The sequence below is a fragment of the Hemicordylus capensis genome, chromosome 1, assembly GCF_027244095.1.
Source record: "Hemicordylus capensis ecotype Gifberg chromosome 1, rHemCap1.1.pri, whole genome shotgun sequence".
NCBI lineage: Eukaryota > Metazoa > Chordata > Lepidosauria > Squamata > Cordylidae > Hemicordylus > Hemicordylus capensis.
In genome coordinates this window covers 73,327,042-73,348,371 of record NC_069657.1, presented here as the reverse complement: position 1 = coordinate 73,348,371, position 21,330 = coordinate 73,327,042, and the positions used below count along the sequence as shown (strand labels likewise).

Sequence of the window (21,330 nt, the reverse complement as noted above, 5' to 3'; positions counted from 1 at the left end):
ACCAATGGTCTGACTCAGTATATGGCAGCTTCCTATGTTCAGATACCCAGGAAGGCATGTGTGAATAACTCCCTGGTGAATCAGATGGACCTGCCTTTCTTTGTGATTCACCAGTGTCTGCTTCTGTTTCTGCTACCCAGAGATCAACACTATCATGCTGTGAGAAAGCAGTAAAATCGCCAGGTATACCCTCAAGTTACAATTCAAAGATTGTCATGCAGTATCCAGTTAATGTGAAATGAATGGGAGGACTGGTGGACTGCTGTTCAGCTCTTAAAAGAAAAAGAGATTGCTTGTCTGGGTATCCTAGTGATGCACATTTATTGACTTTTAGAAGCTGAGGGAGGAGACATAAAGAACAAATAAAGCTGATGACTTCTGATCTGACCCAAGGAGATTGCCTGTGCCTTTAATAGATGTGCATGCATGGACCATTTTTGTTTCACCCATAAGTTAAGGGTTAAACTAAGCTTGCTTTATGTTCACCTGCCATTCACCTATTAAAGATTTGAATGTTAAATGATCCCTCCAAATCCATGCGCTGACAAATAATTTTAAAATAACCAAACATGTATATAAGGCTTCCAAAGAATTATCACCTTACAATACCTGAGAGAAGAAAGATGTATAATACCCACAAAATATTGGATCTGCTGCTTCTACAGGATTAAACTAAATATTCAGACTACTACAGCATGCTGACCTTAAATAAAATTACCAATTATTACCAATTGCTCTTTTTTCCCCCTACAGTAAGTGAATCGGATTGCTATGTAAGCTTGTGGCTGCCTACTTCATCACCTGAAAAGTTTCGGACTAAAATGATTCCAAACTGCAAAGATCCAGTGTGGAATGAAATATTCTACTTCAGGATCCAAAGTCAGGTTAAGGTAAGATAAAAAATGGTATGTATTCTGGTAGAGGAGGCAGAATAACGATCTTCAGGCCTTTACTGATTATTTCTGCTTCTTGCATTCATTTATTATTTATTTATTTACACAGTCAGACAGGTGTTATTGACTGGTTTGTTTTATCCAGAGATCGAGTCCTTCCCAAGGACCTGGGATGCCAGAATTTTATTATCAGTGTTGTTGCTGTTAGAGATATCGTCTCAAAATATAGGCTGTTTCCAGTAAAGTTGCTTTTTGTAATTGGCTGATGGTGATTTCTGTGTCCCCTATGGTGTTGAGGTGCTCTTCAAGGTCTTTTGGAACTGCACCCAGGGTGCCAATTACCACTGCGATTATTTTAGTCTTTTTCTGCCACAGACTTTCAATTTCAATTTGTAGATCTTTGTATTTTGTTATTTTTTCTATTTCTATTTCTTCTATTCTGCTATCCCCTGGTATTGCTATGTTGATTATTTTCACTTGTTTTTCTTTCTTCTCGACTACAGTGATATCTGGTGTATTGTGTGGCAGATGTTTGTCTGTTTGTAGTCGGAAGTCCCATAATATTTTTACATCTTCATTTTCTTCAACCTTTTCAATTTTATGGTCCCACCAATTTTTGGCTAAGGTAGCTTGTATTTTTTGCAGATATTCAATTGCATCATCCCTGCTACCTTGTCATGCCTTTGTTTGTAGTCAGTCTGTGCGATCTTTTTACAACAGCTGATTAGGTGGTCCACTGTTTCATCTGCTTCTTTACAAAGGCGGCACTTGCTGTTTGTGGTTGATTTTTCGACTTTTGCTCTTATTGCATTTGTTCTTAGTGCCTGTTCTTGTGCAGCCAGTATTCAACCCTCTGTTTCTTCAAGTTGCCATTCTTAAGCCATTGCTAGGTCTTGCTGATGTCTGATTTTCCACTTATATTGTGCAAATATTGACCATGCAGGGGCTTATTTTTCCATTTTTCTGCTCAGTTCTTGACTTGTTCTTTCTTGTAGGCCTGCTTTGTTTCATTGGTGTTGAATAGTTTCGCATTATTGACCATTTTAAGTGCATCTTCTTCACTGTCCTTGATATATTCTTCAAGGCCTCTTTTCTCCTCCTCTACTGTTTGATGGACTTGCAGCATTCCTCTTCCACCTGAGCTGCGAGGGAGGTAGAGCCTATCGACATCACTGCGGGGGTGCAGAGCATGATTGATGGTCATGATTTTCCTGGTCTTACGATCTAGCGTCTCTTGCTCTGCCTGGGTCCAGTCTATTTTTCCTGCAGTGTATCTGATAACAGGTATAGCCCAGGTGTTTATGGCTTGTATGGTGTTCCCGCCATTGAGTTTGGACTTGAGGATTTTTCTAACTCTCCTGATGTATTCACTTCCAATTTTTCTTTTAACTTCAGCGTGTGCAATGTTACCAGCCTGGAGAATGCCCAAGTATTTGTAATGTTCTTTCTCTTCCAGGTTCTTGATCTTGCTTCCATTGGGCAGTTCTATTCCTTCTGTTTTTGTTATTTTTCCTCTGTTCATTATTAATGCAGCATACTTGTCTAGTCCAAACTCCATTGCTATATAGCTACGGAATATACGGACAGTGTTTAGCAGTGATTCGATTTCTGACTGGGTCTTTCCATACAACTTCAGATCGTCCATGTACAGCAGATGGTTGATTTTACTGGATGTTTTAGATGTTTGGTATCCGAGGCCTGTTTTGTTTAGTATTTGTGAAAGTGGGGTCATGGCGATTACAAACAACAGAGGGGATAGTGAGTCCCCTTGGAAAATGCCTCTTCTAATGCTAACCTGTCCAATTGTCTCGCCATTGATTGTTAACTGTGTATTCCACATGCTCATTGCTTTTTAAATAAATATCTGAATGTTTTTGCTGACACCAGTTGTTTCTAAACATTTTAGTATCCATGTGTGAGGCAATGAGTCAAAGGCTTTCTTGTAGTCAATCCATGCAACACTTAGATTGGTTTTTCTTCTCTTGCAATTTTCTAAAATCATTTTGTCAATCAGCAGCTGGTCTTTTGTGCCTCTGGTGTTCAGGCAATTTCCTTTCTGTTCAACTGGAAGCTGTTTGTTAGTTAATAAGTGTTGCATCACTTCATCTATTATTCCAGTTAATAATTTGAATATGGTTGGCAGGCAGGTTATCGGTCTATAATTACTTGGAACTGCACCTTTTGCTGGGTCTTTCATGAGGAGATGAGCTTTCCCAGTTGTTAGCCATTGTTCAATATCACCTCCTTGCAAAATGTGATTGAACTGTTTTGATAGTTGTTTATGAAGGCTTATTAGGTGTTTAAGCCAAAAGCCATGCAGTTCATTGTCGCCTAGAGCAGTCCAATTTTTAATTTTCTTTGCTCTTTCACTTATTAATTCTGGTGTTATTATTAGATCTTGCATTTGTTGGTTACATTTTTTTGACCTCTTTCATCCAGCCTGCTTTTTTATTATAATCTATTGGATTGTCCCATAATTTCCCCCAGAAGTGCACTGTTTCTTCTTTATTTGGTGTTTCTACGTTTCTTGCAGTTTCTCCTTCTATGCTTTGGTAGAAACGTCTCTGATTAAACTGGTATTGGAGATTCTGACTGTGTTGTGTAATTCTGGCTTCGTATCTGCTAATCTTCTTTGACACTGCTGTTATTTGCTGCTTTATTATTTCTAGGACTTCTCTAATTTTCCTTGAATCTAGGTGGTATTTTTGGATCAGATACTGTTTGGTGTTTTCATTCTTCAGCTTCTTGTCTTTCATATCTTTCAATTCACTAGCATCTGATCTAAGCCTGGAGATTTTATTTTCTAATCGAATCTTCCATTTAGGTGATGTACTACTTCCTTTTTTTACAGGTCCACTGATCTTATATCCGAGCTCTTGTGTTGTTATTGTTGCTGCACTGTACATTAGTTGGTATGTTTCTTGCAAATTATTCGTTGTTATTTCTGCAAGTGCAGCATTGACATCTTTTAATGCCGGAGCAAGTTGTTTTTTGGCAACTGTTTTTAGAGCTGGAAGTCGAACCCTGGTGGTTGTTTGGTTCATGTGCTCAGTTATTTTTTGCTTTAGTTCTTGTTGATTTTCTGTTAAATGGCATTCAGGTTTTTGAGGTGAAGGCAAAGGGGAGGTTGCCTGGTTTTGATTTTGAAACGGTTCAGCAACAGTGGCATCCTCTATTTCCAACACCTCCTCCTCATTATTATTATTATTATTTATCATCTAACCCTATTCTTTTCAGTCTCACACAACATCCTCAACCATTTCTTTCCTGATGGAGTTGCATTTTATCTTTCCCTGTGGTGCCTTCCTTTGCTCTGCTGGCACCATTATACAGGGTCCATTTAGCCCAGTAGTATCTGCTCTGATTGGCATAAACTCTCTAGAAGTCTGAAACAGAGGTCTTTCCCAGCCCTGCTACCTGAGAACCTTTTTACTAGAGGTTGAACCTGCAACCTCTGCAGGCAGAGCAAACACTCTACCACTGAAGTACTGGCCCTCCTAGTAGGCATACTATAGTATGCAATGGTCTGGGGGTGTGCATGGAACCCATTTGGCCAAACCGGTTTCAGTTCAGTTCAACCACCAAACCAGGCCGAACTGGTTCAGGGGACATACTTATTTTATCTATCTACCTAACTACCTAACAAATTTGTTCACTGCCCCAAACCTCCATCTCTGGGCAGTTTACAACAATATAAAACAAGTTAAAACACAAAAAATAAAAACCTTTAAACAATTTAAAACCACAGTCAAATTAAAAAGCTTGGGTGAAGAGATAAGTCTTCAAGTACCTTTTAAAAATTGTCAGAGAAGGGAAGGCTCTTATTTCATCAGGGAGTGCATTCCAGAGTCTTGGGGGCAGCAACTGAGAAGGCCCGTCCCTGTGTGGCCACCGGATGAGCCGGTGGGAACTGCAGACAAGCCTCTCTGGATGATCTCAATGGATGGTGGGGCTCATGGTGAAGAAAATGTTCTCTTAAATAATGGGCCTAAGCCGTTTAGGGCTTTATAGGTTATAATCAGCACTTTGTATTTTACCCAGACGCTTATTGGCAGCCAGTGTAGTTCTTTTTGTATAGGAGTAATATAGTCTCAACAAGATGACCCAGAGACCAACCTGGCTGCCTCATTCTGTACCAACTGCAGTTTCTGGACTATGTACAAAGGCACTCCAAAATAGAGTGCATTGCAGCAGTCAAGCCTGGAGATTACAAGCATATGTACCACTGTTTGGAGGTCGTTCATCTCAAGAAATGGATGTACCTGCCGTATCAGCCGACACTGATCCAGATTGGTCTCTGGGTCATCTTGAAGAGACCATTTTTATTTTATTTTATTTTATTTTATTTTATTTATTTTATTTTACTTATATACCACCCAAACTTTGATCTCTGGGCGGTTAGCAGTGACATAAAAACAATTAATACAAATATAAAAGGTTAAAACAGTTTAACAATTTTAAAACAGCATAAAATAAAAACCTAGAAATTTAAAAAGCTGAAAAAGCTTGGGTGAAGAGATGGGTCTTCAAATGTTTTTTAAAAATAGTTAGAGATGGGGAGGATCGTATATCAGCAGGGAGCGCATTCCACAATCTCGGGGCAGCAATCGAGAAGGCCCATCTCCGTGTGGCCACCAGATGAGCTGGCGGTAACTGGAGACAGACCTCCTCAAGTGACCTCAATGGGCGGTGTGGATATTACTTTTATACCTCTGGCCACTGACTCAACCTGAGATACAGAAGCACTCCCAGACTGTGTACCTGTTCTTTCTGGGAAAGTGTGACTCCATCTAGAACCGGCAGATTAAAATAGTCTCTGGAGTTCCAACCCCGCACAATAAGTACCTCCATCTTATCTGGTGAGGATTTCCCTTTACAAGTAAAGGGGCATTCCCTAGGCAGTGGGTGGGGGAAGAGAAAGAGTACCTGCTGGTGGGGATGGCAGTGGCGATGACAATTACATTTGTGATGGGTGGAGGCTCCTCCAAATCCCCCGCCAGCCTCCTAATGACCAGCCCAGGGTACACAGTGGCCAGAACCAAGCTACTACTGAGCTGGTGGCTTGGTAAAGGGGAGGAGCATGGTGCTTGGGGCCATGCTAGGTAAGCGGCAGAGAGCAGCAGGGCTGGTAAGAGATTTTTACCTCTCTCGCCACCCCCACCCAGCCACCCCTTACAATCCTGAACTGGTTTGCCTGACTGAACCTCCAAACCAGCCGCAGTTCAAGGCAAACTGGTTTGGGATGAACCATTTTTGCACATCCCTACAATGGTCAAGATTGGTCCTCCTGTTTGGTGCAAGGTTGTACTAAAGGAATTTTTTGCTCACTTTCAGCTTGATAATGCTGGACTTCCATAATTCATTTGTTTCTGTTTCCAGAATGTCTTGGAATTGACTGTCTGTGATGAAGACTTCATTCAAGATGATGACAATCGTATCATTTTATTTGACATAGCTAACGTCCCTTTAGGAAAACCATTTTTAAAGAAATTTGAATTGAATCCGCAGGTGAGCATATACCACCATCAATCCTCTGTATTAAATCTGTGAAATTTCCATCTCCTGTGCTGATTTCCTACCCCGCTCCCCTCAAAAATGAAATGAAAAAAAATATTGATACTGTGAAAGACATTCACAAAAATCTGTTTTGCCAGGACATTTTGACGTCAGTTTTCAATTTGCAATTTTTATTTCTACAAGATTTAACAATTGATTCTTCTTGTTTTCATTTACCTCTTCCATGCCTGAGAGAGAAATCTTTACATGACTGATAAGGCCAAGGTCCTTGGAAAAGTTATTTGTAAATAGGGATGTGCAAATTAATTCAGGTACAAATCAATTTGTACCTGAATCTAGCTGATTCGGGAGAGTTGGAGAAAAAACAAATCACCTCTGTGGTCCATTGGCTAGATTTGGGTCTAAATCGAATTGTACCTAATTCGATTTGAATCTATTTGAGATTCGGATCCCTCCCATTAATTTCCCCAGATTCTCAGCTTTCACTTTTTAAAAAAGCAAAGCTTTAGCCCTTGTAGAAGTGGAGTTATGGAGCAAAATGTGTGGTCACTATTTTTTAAGTGTTTGGATTCTTTAGTGTATAATAACTTTTCCTCAATGAATTCCTATGAGGATTCATTACACACCTTCATTTCTTCTATTCATTTTGATTGTCTTTTCGACAGTGTCAAATGTCAACTGCCATGTGCCAACTACACCCCCCTCCCACCCGCAAGGCAATGGGGGTACTACTCAGTTTATGTTCTAGGAATTTTTTCAAGTGTTTAGGCTCTTTGGTGTCTAATAACCTTTCCTCAGAATGAATGCCTATGAGGACTCATTGCACACCAAAGAGTCTAAACACCTCAAAAATTCCTAAAATATAAACTGAGTACCCAGTGGCTTGTGGTTTTGGGGGTAATTGGAACATGAGATGCCACTAATTCCCCACCCCCACCTGCAAAGCAGTGGGGTCAAAATGAACAGAAGAAATGAAGGTGTGTGATGAAGACTCCAAAGAATCTAAAAACTTCAAAAATTCATTAAAAAAATAAACTGAGTACCCCAGTGCGCGCGCGTGCGCGTGTGTGTGTGTAGGGGGTAGTTGACACATGGCAGTTGACAGTTGGCACTGTCCAATGACAATCAAAATGAACAGAAGAAATGAAAGGCGTATAATGAATCCTCACAGGGATTCATTGTGGGGAAAGGTTATTAGACACCAGATAATCTAAACACTTCAATATTCCTAAAAATAAAATGAGTACCCCACTGCCTTGCAGGTGGTGTGTGTGTGTGTGTGTGTGTGTGTGTGTGTGTGTGTGTGTGTGTAGTTGGCACATGGCAGTTGACAGTTGGCACTGTCCAATGACAGTCAAAATGAAGAAATGAAGGTGTGCAATGCATCCTCATAAGGTTTCATTATGGGGGGAAATTATTATACGCCAAAGAATCCAAACACTTGAAAAATAATGACCGCACATTTTGCTCCTTAACTCCACTTCTACAAAGGCTAGAGCTTAGCTTTTTTTAAAAAACATGAAAGCTGGGGATCCATATTTAGGGTTGGGATAGGGCAACTTCGAATCCCCATTATTTCCTATGGCGGAAATATGCAGAATCTAAAGAAAACTAAAAAATAAAAAATAAAGAAATGCATTAAAAATCAACCAAGTGCCCCACCACCTTGAAATATGGGTGGTTGGTGGAACCCATGGGGACCTACCCACCATCCAAATATGGTGCCCCTAGGACCTTGTTAAGTGGTCCAAACTGATCCGAATCCAAATAAAATACAAATCAAATCTGGGGGTGATTTGGTGGGGGTAGATTTGGACACAAAACAAATCAGGGATGGTTTGTTTGGGGCACAAATCAAATAAAAAATCAATTTGTGCACATCCCTATTTGTAAAGTTATTTCATTTGTGTTACATTTTCATTTTCAGAAACAAGAAGAACTGGATGTTGAATTTACACTGGAGAGTATGTGAGTTAACCAAGCACCGCAGAAACAAATGATTATAGAATTGATAGAAGCTGCAGATCACAGGATACTCAATCAACGATAAGATCCTTATATTCACTTGTCTCTTGTTGCCTGCTGAAACTCATAATTCAAATTAGTTACCCTACCCATATTCACTCCTTGGAATGAACAAGTAAGGCAGTTAAAAAGTTATTAAAGGATGAAGTTTTCCTGTCTTTCAACACGTGTATGAGTAGTGATTTTAAAAAATCCACTTTAGTGTTCTTTCAGATGTCAGTTTTGCCAGTGATGGCTGCCACAAACCTGCAAGCAAAACAGGAAGTACCTGGTATCAGTATCCATCATTATAAGGAATTCAGTTACTGTTGCTGGTTTCCTATGATGGGTGCTGTTCCTTCTGAGCTGATCTTGCTGGTGCATTTGAACTAGGAAAGGTCAGCATTACCTCCATCAAAACATACATCTGCACTAATTTCCTCAGCTGATGTCTGTTTTCCAGGTGTCTAGCACACTGGCATGTTAAAGTGTTGGTCTCCCACAGAAATGCTACAATCCTTAGAGAAAGCTGATACTGGCATATTGCACCAGGAAACCCCCCCCCCCCCTCCAACACCACCTGCCCGGGCTAAAACAGCATGATTGGAATCTTTCCTTAGGTTGCTTTTTTGTAAGGAAGAAGAGTATTTAAAATGGATTAGCAATACAATTTGGAAATCGTTGGCCAGTGTCAGTTAAAAGGGTTAAGCAGTTGCCTATTCCAGACAAAGGTAATGGGTCACACTGTTCCAGAGATGTGAATTTCCTTCTCCTGTGAATTTATCAAGAAACAACAAACAGTGTGTTGTTTCACACAACCTGTAGAAGCAAAATAGGAAGTGTTGGGCATGGGAAAGTATAGTATGGAGAGAACTGTGGTGATCAGGCAGAACATTTGACACAGATTTCAAATACACAAGCACTGAATGTTCTAGTCTTGCAAAATCTTGCCATCTTGCATAAACATAATATGCTGTTCTGTTCATATCTTGTCCTGAGCATCCTCTTCACATTGCCTTAATTTCTCCACTCCCTCATTATTGCTTGGCTTTGGATCTTCAGAAATATTCATAAACAAAATAGCCCTCCTTTTTCTGTGAAAAAGGTTCAACATGACTCTTGCCATCTCCACTGCCACGATCCCTTTCACAAGTACTTCCTTGCCATCTGGTTAAAACTGAACATTTCCTTTTGCTGAGCAGGCAGAATTTGGGTCTCCACCTTCAAAGTCAACATTTCTAGTAATGACTAGATAGCAAACAAGGCCAAAGGAAATGGCAACAGGCTACACTATTGCACTTGTGGAAATACTATGCTTTTGAAAGCTGCTCAGGGTGTACAGTGTAGTAGCTGTAACATTTTTGTTTGTTTCCTAGATGGGGAAGTGAAACAATAACTACTAATGGAGCAATAGTGGTAACTATTTCTTACTTCTTTTGTATTGTACAATTATTCATACTGCATGAATTAAATAAATAAAATAATTAGATTTATAGTTTTAATACTTTTTAAATATTGGATTTTAAATGTTGTCAATGATTTTAATTGTTGATTGATTTGAAGTTGTAAATGATTTCAATGTAAACTGCCCTTTGCATCCGAAAAAACTGCATCTTTTCAATTGTAAGATGCAAGTTTGGGGCGGTATAGAAATATTTTAAATAAATAAAAATAATAAAATAAAAGTTTAATAGATGTTACATATAATACTGCCAGGTGTAGAGAATCTGTAAGCAATTCTATAGCTATAATTCTTGCACATTGTGTATGAGGCTGGTGGGGTTGATAATTAATCAGGGCCATTTATGAATTTCATAAGGCCCAGGAACAAACAATTTGCAGAGCTCCCCTACAAAGCAATTCTGTATGTTCTTCTAGCTTATTTCAGTCGGTCTTGATGACATTTGGATATCAAAAACCACAACAAAAGTCATATAGAATAATAGAATTTTAGAGTTGGAAAGGACCTTGGAGGCGTCACATCTAACCCCCTGTTCAGTGCAGATGTATCTTATATGGATTGTGTCCAGAGCAAAAAGCAAATCAAAAAATATAATAGTTGTGGAACTTGTGCAGGATGTAAGCTTGACCAGTTGTTCAAAACTTAATATTACACTCTTCAGAGGTATACTGCCGCTGAATATGGAGGGCCCACTTCTCCTCCTCCTCCATGAATTTGTCTAATTCACTTTAAAAGGCATCTAAGATATTGGTCAACATCATATTTTGTGGCAGTGAATTCAAGAAGTTAGTTCTGTAATCATATGAAGGACTTCCTTTAGTCCGTTCTGAATCTCCTGCCCATCAATTTTGTTGCATGACTCAAACTTCTAGGCTTATGGGAGCCAGGGGTGTCCTTAGGGCAGGGCAAGCAGAGTGACTGCCCCAGGCCCCACTCTTTTAACCCCACCCATGAAAATTAATTGGAAGTGGGGGGGTGCATTGGCTGATTTGCCCCAGACCCCGCTCCCTGCCAGTGCTCTCTAAGGACAGCCCTGATGAGAGCGGAAGAAAAAGGAGCCCCTGGTGGCGCAGTGGTAAAACTGCCGCCCTGTTACCAGAAGGTTACAAGTTCGATCCTGACCAGGGGCTCAAGGTTGACTCAGCCTTCCATCCTTCCGAGGTCGGTAAAATGAGTACCCAGAATGCTGGGGGCAATATGCTATATCATTGTAAACCGCTTAGAGAGCTCCGGCTATAGAGCGGTATATAAATGTAAGTGCTATTGCTAAGTACACGTTCTCCACACTGAGCGGGGGGGAAAGAAGTACACGTTCTCCACACTGTACTTCATCTTAGATACCTATATCATCATCATATAGACATTCCTTCATGCATAGCACAGAGGAGGCTTAAAGGAATGTGTCACCTCCATGTGCAAAGGCCACCTTTGGGTTTTGTGAAAGACAGGGCAGGGCTGTGGAAACAGTCACTCCCCCAGCCTACCATGTGAAGGAGCCCTCCATTGGAAAAAGAGAAGAGGGGGGTTCTTTCCTTGCCTCCTAATTCCCTCAATGGAGAGCTGCAGGCTGACAGCTCGGGCTATTATTTTTGCTTTGCCTCTTGCTCTTGACTCAGGATGGACAAGTGCTCCTTTGCCCGCCCATCCATTCTAGACCTACAGCTTGACACTCTATTTATTTATTTGTTACATTTATATCCCGCTCTTCCTCCGAGGAGCTCAGAGTGGTGTACATGGTTATTTTTATCCTCACAATAACCCTGTGAGGTCAGTTAGGCTGAGAGATACATGACTGGCCCAGAGTCACCCAGTGAGTTTCCTTTCACTTTGCAGTTAATACCAGCTGCCAGTCCTTCTGGCAGCATCTTGCTTGTGCAGTTTTCTAGGAGACCAACAGCAGCCCAGATCAAGTCCAGCCACATTCCCAGGGGTGGGGCAGCTTTTGTGCCTGCCATGGCCACTGCTGAAGTGGAGCTGGTGAAAGGGCCAGGGCAGATGTGGCCCTGGTAAGACCAGGTGTGGTTTCAGAAGGAAAGCTGCAGAGGTAGATGAAAGGAGAGGCCCTTGGAGGAGCAAAGTGCCCCTGCAATGAAAAGAAGTCACCTGGGAGGGATCCCTTGGCTGGGGCTGCTGGGGCTGAGCCCTCCTCTTGGGGGATCCATCATCCTACCATCTGGCTGTTTAAATCAAACTGACACTTGCAAATGTTGACAGTGGCCTCTTTGTGAGTTCCGCTGCGGCCTGCAGTGTGGGACCCCCTTAAGTGTGGGGCCCAAAGTGGTGGCCCTTAAAGATGGCTTTGTGGACAACCATTTGTGAACTGCCAGTGTTCAGTGGGGCCATCAAGGCCAGCCCTAGAACAAATGGCTCCTCTGGCAAAGAGCACTATGGTCCAGTTTTATAGCTGCTTCCCTCATACACACAAGGAAATCTTCTGTAGATTTAACTAAAGGTTTATTCAGCAACAACTCCATTTTATCCTTCCCCTATCCCTCCTAACTCCTCCCCCCACCACTCCTCTACAGGTTAATTACCATATATTCTTTCCAGAATTGAGCTTTTCAGGTTTAGCAGCTGAGGAACTGGGCCAATTTGAGGTGACAAGGGAAGATGTTCTCGAAAACTGTCTCGAAAAACTAAAAAGTAACAAATCGCCAGGGCAAAATGGCATCCACCCAAGAGTTCTGAAGGAACTCAAATGTGAAATTGCCAATCTCCTAGCAAAAATATATAACTTGTCCCTGCAATCAGGCTCTGTACCAGAGGACTGGAAAGTAGCCATTGTGACTCCAATTTTCAAGAACGGATCCAGGGAGGATCCTGGAAATTACAGGCCAGTCAGCTTAACTTTGGTGCCAGGTAAATTTATGGAAAGCATACCTAAGGACAACATTGTTAAGCATATAGAAGAACAGGCCATGTTGAAGGAGAACCAGCATGGCAGCTGTGAAAAAGGCTAATTCCATGCTAGGAATAATTAGGAAGGAGATTGAAAATAAAAATGCTAATATTATAATACCCTTATATAAATCAATGGTGCGGCCACATATGGAGTACTGCTTACAGCTTTGGTCACTATATCTTAAGGATATTGTAGAACTGGAAAAGGTGCAGAAGAGGGCAACCAAAATGATCAGGGGCCTGGAGCACCTTCCTTATGAGGCTAGGCTACAGAAACTAGGGCTCTTTACCTTAGAAAAGAGGCAACTAAGGGGAGACATGATTGAGGTATATAAAATTATGCATGGAGTGGAGAGGGTGGACAGAGAGAAATTTTTCTCCCTCTCACAACACTAGAACCAGGGATCAGCCCATGAAACTGAAAGATGGGAAATTTAGGACCGACAAGAGGAAGTACTTTCTCACACAGCACATAATTAATCAATGGAATTCTTTGCCACAGGATGTGGTGATGGCCACCAGCTTGGATGGCTTTAAAGGGGGCTTAGACAGATTCATGGTGGACAGTTCTATCAATGGCTACTACTCTGGTGGCTGTGGGCCATCTCCATCCTCAGAGGCATGATGATTCCCAATGCCAGTTGCAGGGGAGCAACAGCAGGAGAGCGGGCATGAACATACCTCTTGCCTGTGGGCTCCCCAGAGGCATCTGGTGGGCCACTGTGTGAAACAGGATGCTGGACTAGATGGGCCTTGTGCCTGATCCAGCAGGGCTGTTCTTATGTTCTTATCCCCCTTGGGACAAATGTCCAAACAAACAAATTGCAGAAGATTACTGAATAGAATACACCATCCAGCTTTTGAACACCTAATTTTTTTAATTGCATGTCTATCCCCTTTCACAGCTTTGACACACAATCGTCATGTATGATTTATCCCACCACCACCCCTCAACTACCTTCCACTGTACACAACTGTTGGTTGCCCTTTCCACTATGCTTGACAGTTAGATTGCTACTGAGCAGGAGTCCCTCCCTGGGTTCCTATAGAAAGAGAAGGGACAGAGACAGAGGAAATGGGGGAAAGGTGCTTGGCTTTCTGTCTCCCCTTTTCCATTACAATCATACATATTTGGTTTAGCCCCAGGGGAACATGTTTGTTGTGTGCACAATCCTCTCAGAATGAACTGTGAGATGAAAATATTGGTTATTCACTGTTTTATGGGTTGTTTCTGCTGCAGTGCCGTGAACTTTCCTGCTTGGAGGTTCAGATAAATCGGAAGAAAAGGAGGAAGATGAAGAAAACACATTCTAAACGTGAGGTTATTGTTTCATTAAATGCTTCTTCCCAATTACCATCTTTTAGGCTGAAAAAGAGAAGCTTTGGTTGGACTTCAAATGTTAAGTAGGGGTGTGCAAACTTATTTTAGACTCAAATATGGCTTGGCTGTCATGCACTCGGGACAGGGCCTTCTCTGTTGCTGCCCCCAGACTTTGGAATGTTCTCCCAGTGGCCATTCGCTCCTTGGACTCCATCACAGTTTTTAGAAAGCTTGTTAAATCTTGGCTTTTTATCCAGGCTTTTACATGATTGTTTTTATTGATGCTTCTATGTGTGTTTACCCATGTATAGTTTTTTATGCTTGTATTTCATAGATTTTAATTTTGGTTTGTTTTTATATTTTTAGCTTAATATTTTTATTGTCATTTTATTGTATGTTTTTTTTAACTTTTGTAAACTGCCTTGAGATTGTTTTTAATGAAAGGTGGTATATAAATTCAACAATAAATAAATAGATGAATAAATAGATAAATAAATAAAAAAAATTTGAATTGCATCACCCCTTAAAAGGACAATTTGATTCACATTTGAATAGAAATTTCAACATTCAATTCAAATTCAATTTGAGAGACATTTGATACCTTTTAAAAACCATTCAGGCCCCTGATTGGTTTTAAAAGGTGCCAAAAAGGGGTTGAATTGATTCAAATTTGAGTCAAATTGAATTTTCAGACCAGATTTGAATTTTTGAAATTTTTGAAATTTGATTTAAATTTGAAACAAATCAATAAATTTGTTTCATGCAAATCTCTAGTGTTAAGTCCAGATTGGATTGAGTACAATTGCTGGAGAAACTGTAGTAATGGAACAGAAATTTGTCCCAAGTTAAATTCAGGGAGCATTCCACTGTTCCTCTAAAGAGAAGGTGACATTTGAAGAGAATATCCTGGTTTCTTCCAAGGAGAAGCTTTGGAGAATTGTCCTGGATGGTTTCTCCACATCCTTGGCATTTGATGACATGAGTTGCAGATTAGATTGTAAACCTATTCTCTCCAAAATCCCAAGACAATGGATGTGTTTCCCTGGAGCCGGCAGGGGCTGGGGAGTTCGGGGGGCACATGGCCCCTGGAAGCCATACTGGGGAGACCCCCGAGCTGGGAGGCTGCTTTTAAGCCTCCCGGTCGGGGGTCTACTCATGAGTAGCTGCACCACGGAGCTACGCCACGGCCACTCACGAGCACCCGCTCCGCAAACCCGGGCTAAGGGGCGGGCTACAGGAGTGGGTTAGCCATTCCAGAACCACTGGGCTCGGCTGCAAGCCCGGTAGTTCTGACGATCCTCAAAAATCAGGCTAGGCTTTCCTAGCCCAATTTTTGTGATTGTCAGAATAGCCCCATTGTCTGACTGAGGGAATAAATTGGGGAGCTGTGTGGGGAAGGAACAGATCTTTGCATTCTGCCTTCGCCAAAAAATAATAATGAGAGGTCAGATGAATCTCCACCTATCCTCCCACCCCAAGCCTTTCTTTCAAATCTAGAGCCATGGATAGCATATGTACTCTACCTACAGCTTGTCTGAAGAAGGTTTGTTTACTGTGATGTTAATTTGAGAGGAAGCAAAACAACTGCCCACAATCATTTAGAAAAGAGAAGAAGTTGGCCAAGCCTGCTTATTCATCTGATTGCTCTTCCCAAAACAATTGAGAATGTTTGAGCTCATTATCCTGCATCCTTAGGCAACAGTGGTTTTCTTGGGTTCAGAAAAGTGTGTCCTGCCATTTCCTTTTCTGAAGTCCAAGCCATGTCCATGTTATCAACTCCCAGTACAGACCCACAAATACTTCCTTTCTGCGAAGGAGGAGAGATGGCAAGAACCTTTGCTTCCAGCTAACACCTCACCCTTCCCATGTACTCCAGTGGGCAATGAATCTCATTGGATTCCACACCATAACGATCCAGAAGAAAGTGGTCCTGTGTTATCCCAGAGTACTGTTAATTGCTAAAATAAATGGATTTGTTTCATTGGCAAACCTTTCCTCAGCATGTTAGTGAGGGTAGTTATGGACAATTTAGGGCTCAAGATTCTACTTCCTTCTGAACTGATACTTTTGTTTCTAAGAGGGTTTTTTTAGTACTGCTGTTAACACTTTTTCATGTGTCCTCTTGCTTTAGATGTTAAATGTACATTGAAAGGATCCTTTGAAGAAACCCAAAACATTTCAGTCAGCTGTGCCTCCAGCTTGCATTTCACCGATCCTACCCCTTTCTACTATGCCAAATATAAGCAAGCAGAACTGGATGTTCTACTCCTAAGGAAGAGGTCACTTCCCTCCTTTGTATGTCATAACTGAGCATGGTAGTAACTTGAATAATTTTAGCTAGCAACATCTTTTATTGGGAGAGTCGTTACAGAAAGCAATCCTATTTTCACAAAATAATCTTATTTATTTCCAGTGTTCTTGTATGTCATGTGGACGAGAGGTATACAGAAACAAGAATCTGACCCTGCCTGTGAATACATTTCCTGAGGATCAAGAAGTAATAAAGGAAGTAAGTACTACCAAACTTTCAGGATAAAATTGAATGAAATTGAAAATATTACTATTGCAATAGTCCAGGATTCTAAATGCATATTCCTGGGCGCTGCTGAGGCTGTAGGGAAAGACTCTAGTGCAGTTAAACTCCAGTTTGTTTGCATCTCCTTGGGGCTACTTCTGTTTTTGTACCCTGCAGAGAATATCAGCCATTAAAAATTCATGACACAAGTACAAACACCTAAGATTAAGGGACAGGGGCAAGCTTGATATGGAGCTGCTGCTTTCAATGGCAGCCATTGTCTAGTGTGCCTAAACATTAGGTGACAGGGGGCCGCTTTTTTCACTGGCAACCCTGTGTCAAGTGTAAGACCACTCACAGCATATAAGACCACTCACAGCATGTGGAACCAGCAAGGTGCTGAGAGATACAGGTGCTCCTAAGGAATAGCTGCAATCTGAAACTCATGAAGGATGTCCTAACCCCACACTCCTTAAATGGCACACCAGTCCTTGAACTACAGTTGCATTTTCCAAACAAGGTTGGAGGCACCCTAAAAGTCTAAGATTGCTAGGGTCGCAGGCTGCAGAACTGCAACTAGAATTGTCTACATATGGCTATGAATGCTAGAAACTGGGAACGGTCACTTTCCACCAGAAAGGCTATTCAGTCTCCAGTTGCTGACATTCAAAACAGCATAAAGACACCTGTCAGAGAACAGGTAACATCTTTTATCTGTCTTGGAGGAAGGCTAGAAAGATTTTTAATAATGCTGCAGCATTTGTGATATTTATATTCTTGATTTACAGGACAGAGAATTTAATTTACTCTTCAAAACAAAGGACTGGTAAGATAGACACATGTATTCCTTTGCTCTTTAGATACTTCTGCTATATCCATTGTAAAGGACAGAGGCGTAACTATAGGGGGGCAGGGGGGCACGTGCCCCGGGCGCCATCTTTTCTGGTCATGTGGGGGGCGCCGCCATGACAAAAAAATTTTTTTTTAATTTTTTTAATTTTTTTGTTTATACAAATGTTTCCTGCTCAGTGCAGCAGCGCTGCAGCAGTCAAGGGAGGGTGTCGGCACCCCCTCCCCCATGAGCGGTCCCTTCCGCGCCGCCCGTGCCCCCCCATTGCTTTGCTGGTGCCTGGCGGCCAGTCAGTGGCCTGGCTTGGCGGCGGCAGGCGCTTGTGAGGAAAAACCTAAGTATAATGTAGTATGTTGGGGGGGTGGGGGGGGCGCGGGGGGCACAATTTCAGTGCTTGCCCCGGGCGCCGTTTTCCCTAGTTACGCCTCTGGTAAAGGATGTGCCTAAAATATCTTTCTGCATCTTTTCCAAATAAAATAATTTGGCATTGTGATTCTCAAAACCAAATGTCAGGTCCTGCATTCCAGGCTGAGCAAATTCATCTGACATTTGCTTGTGATTTTTTTGACCTGTGAGTTTGAAAAACCTCTGGCTGTCATAACTCAAAAGTAAATATAGGATCACAGTGTGAATGAATATCTCTGGCCTTAAACTCTAGTTTTCAATGCCTTTTATTTCTGAATTAGTTCCTTTTGCACAGCATCCAGACTAGTGCTGCCTTCATGTTAGAATGTTTTGCACACACCAGGGGCATAGCAAGGTTGGAGGCAGCCCTGCAGCAAGGTTTAAGGATGGCTCCCCCTGCCCCACCACCTAGCTTCACCACAGACACCCATCTGCCCACACTGCTGCTGCCCACTGGCTGAATTCACCACAGCCACACACTGGCCCAGCCTACCTATAGCTACCATGGTCTGATGTCATGGGCTACACAGGTGCCAGTGAAAACAGGCCTGCCTTAAAGGGCCCACCTGCTTTCTCAGATTAGGGCAACTCTGCATGCCTCAATGGTATTGGAGAGCAGCCAGTGGAGTACCCAGTGCAGAGGGTGGGGGTGGGGTGGCAGCTAGAAGTCCCCAGAGATCCACAGCCCCAGGACACACACACACCCCATTTGATTGTACCTTTGCACCTGGCACACACAACTACTTTCGTTCCTGCCCCTAATGTATATCTCTGAGGGTCTCCCAGCCCTCAGGGACATGTTTTCAAAGGGCTTCAGGACATCAGAGGAGAGGTTGGCAAAATTGTTGGGAGTGAAATGGGGATGTGATTGTAGCTCAGTGGTGTTAATGTTAATGTTAAACATTCTAACATGAAGGCAGCTTTTGCTCAGCTTTGCTGCCTTTTTGTTTTTACTGGGGTTTCTGCAAAATCACTGAATTGAAGATTGTAGTATTCTGCCAATACTGTACTCTCCTTTTTATGCTGTTTGCTATTATAGACAAGGAGGGAGTCTTACTAGATTTCATGTTCAGGTTTTTGTGCCCTTGAGACTAGGATTTGAGTTGTGTTTTTCCTGTATGTGCATGTGGGAGCTGGTTAGCACAATACTGTAATGGTTCAGCTTCATGTATAGTTTGGATCAGAATCCATTATTGCCCAGTTGAGTTGTATCACACAAGACAGGTACAGGTGGACCTCCGTTATCCACCGGGGTTGTGTTCTGGCCTACAACTGTGGATAACAAGACCTTGAGTCAATGGGAATTGGGAGGGTTAGGTTCCTTAAGGTTAAAAAGGGCTTAAAGATTCAAAAAGAGGCAGAAATAAGTGAAATACTCTCCAGGTCTCCAGCTGTCCAACAATGCCCACCCCCCCAATTCCTCTGATGTTCTGTGAAAAATCACAGGAACCTTTTTTTTTTTTTTAAAGGAAGAGCTGCAAAATGGCTCTATCCTGCAAAATGATGGCTGGAAATAACATCAGAAGTCATTTCTGGCCAGATAGGAACCACAGATAGGCAAATTTTACTTGTTTTTAGAACCAAGGATAATGAGGTCAGGTTTCCATTGCCTGGACATGGATATGTGAAGCCGTGGGTCCTGGAACCACGGATAATGAGGGTCACCTGTATACGCTTTTGAGGAGTATACACTGTATACACTTTTGAGGAGCATTGGATCTCCTCAATTTCAACTGGATGCCAAACGTATGGTACCTCTCACATCTTACAGCTGCATGAAGTAGGGTGCTGCATAAAATGTGCGCATCATCACAGTCAAAAGACAAAGCTGCAGTTCCTGCTGTGCCCCATGGAAGGCTGGACACAGTTTTGTTTTTTGTTCTGTTTTGCTGAGGTCGTGGTCTACTTATTCATTACACATCACCAGTGTTCCCTCTAACAGGGATTCCCAGATGTTGTTGACTACAACTCCCATAATCTCCAGCCAAAGGCCATTGCAGATGGGGATGCTGGGAGTTCTAGTGAACAACATCCGGAAATCCCTGTTAGAAGGAACAGTGCACACCATGGTCATCTGCAAGTTGTGATGCACAATATATAAATTTGTGTTTCAGCACATCAGGTTTAGATGTACGTTTGGGATTTGATCTCTGTACAGAAGAGCAAGAATTCCTGCAGAAACGGAAGAAAGTGGTTGCCACTGCTTTGAAACGGGTACTTCAGCTTGAGGAAGATCTGCAGGATGATGAGGTGTGGGAGGCCATATCAATACTTCTTTCTGTGACCCTTCAGTCTATTGGGAAGCAAATGTTGAATTTTTACTCTATGCCAGTTTTTCTCAGACTTTATGATATTCTGCTCAGCACCAATGGTAATGGAGGATTCCTACAGTCTTCCTCCCCTGCCTGTAACCCTGCACTGCTTCAGTAGTAGGCTGCAGTGTTGCCAGCTGTTGCATCCTACCCTGTGCAACTTCTGTCCCCAACTCATATACACTTTTTCATACATCTCCAAGTCTAAGGTATAGGTCCTGCTGCAATTAGGGACTCGTGACCCCATTCCCTCCCTTCAATGTTCTGGTTAGGTTGCAAGCCACAGTCTGGGAAACCCTGAAGTTTGATTCTTTAGAGCCCTTTTAAGAACAAGACAGAAAATCATTTATGCCATCTACACATCAAGCTCAGTGTTGTCTACTCTGATTAGTTGCAGCTCTGCAAGATTTCAGGAAGGTTTTTTCTCAACCCTAGCTGGAGATGCCAAGTATTGAATCTGGGGTCTTCTCCGTGCAAAGCAGGTGCTCTTCTACTGAGCTATGGCACCTCTCTTTCTGTTACAGGCAGAAATACTGTACATAAACATACTTTGGGAAACACTGCTCTAGAAATGTGTATGTATCCACAGACTTATATAGAATCACATATAATCTTATAAGATTATAATAATATAATCTTATATACCGTGTTTCCCCGAAAATAAGACAGTGTCTTATATTAATTTTAGCCCAAAAAAATGCACTAGGGCATATTAGCGGTACATCAGAAATTACTGCTAGGTCTTACTTTTGGGGTAGGTCTTACTTTTGGGGAAACATAATATTAAAAATAATATTATAAAAATAATATTATAAGATTAAATAAGAGCCCCTGGTGGCGCAGTGGTAAAAACTGCCGCCCTGTAACCAGAAGGTTACAAGTTTGATCCTGACCAGGGGCTCAAGGTTGACTCAGCCTTCCATCCTTCCGAGGTCGGTAAAATGAGTACCCAGAATGTTGGGGGCAATATGCTAAATCATTGTAAACCGCTTAGAGAGCTCCGGCTATAGAGCGGTATATAAATGTAAGTGCTATTGCTATCCACAGAGTTACATAGTCATTTAAAAATGTATCACATGTTGGTTCCTTCCCGCCTTAAGATAGCCTTTTATTATTTATGTCAGAAATGAATTTGACCTAATCCTGTATT

General features: G+C 41.9%; 1 protein-coding gene across 12 annotated transcripts in view; it reads left to right on the top strand.

Moving 5' to 3' along the window:
* LOC128340805 (cytosolic phospholipase A2 epsilon-like) overlaps positions 1–21,330 on the top strand; it is a 96,883-nt gene that overhangs the window by 57,277 nt on the left and 18,276 nt on the right. For 11 of the 12 annotated variants that reach the window (XR_008313988.1, XM_053286514.1, XM_053286518.1 and 8 more), the window contains 9 exons: positions 754–890; positions 6,273–6,401; positions 8,338–8,378; positions 9,791–9,830; positions 14,018–14,093; positions 16,230–16,393; positions 16,512–16,607; positions 17,402–17,439; positions 19,983–20,118. Coding sequence is in view for 11 of the 12 variants with exons in the window: in XM_053286514.1 (XP_053142489.1) it covers positions 754–890; positions 6,273–6,401; positions 8,338–8,378; positions 9,791–9,830; positions 14,018–14,093; positions 16,230–16,393; positions 16,512–16,607; positions 17,402–17,439; positions 19,983–20,118 (857 nt within the window). In the remaining variant the exon portion in view is untranslated. The other variant, XM_053286524.1, reaches the window with a different exon arrangement.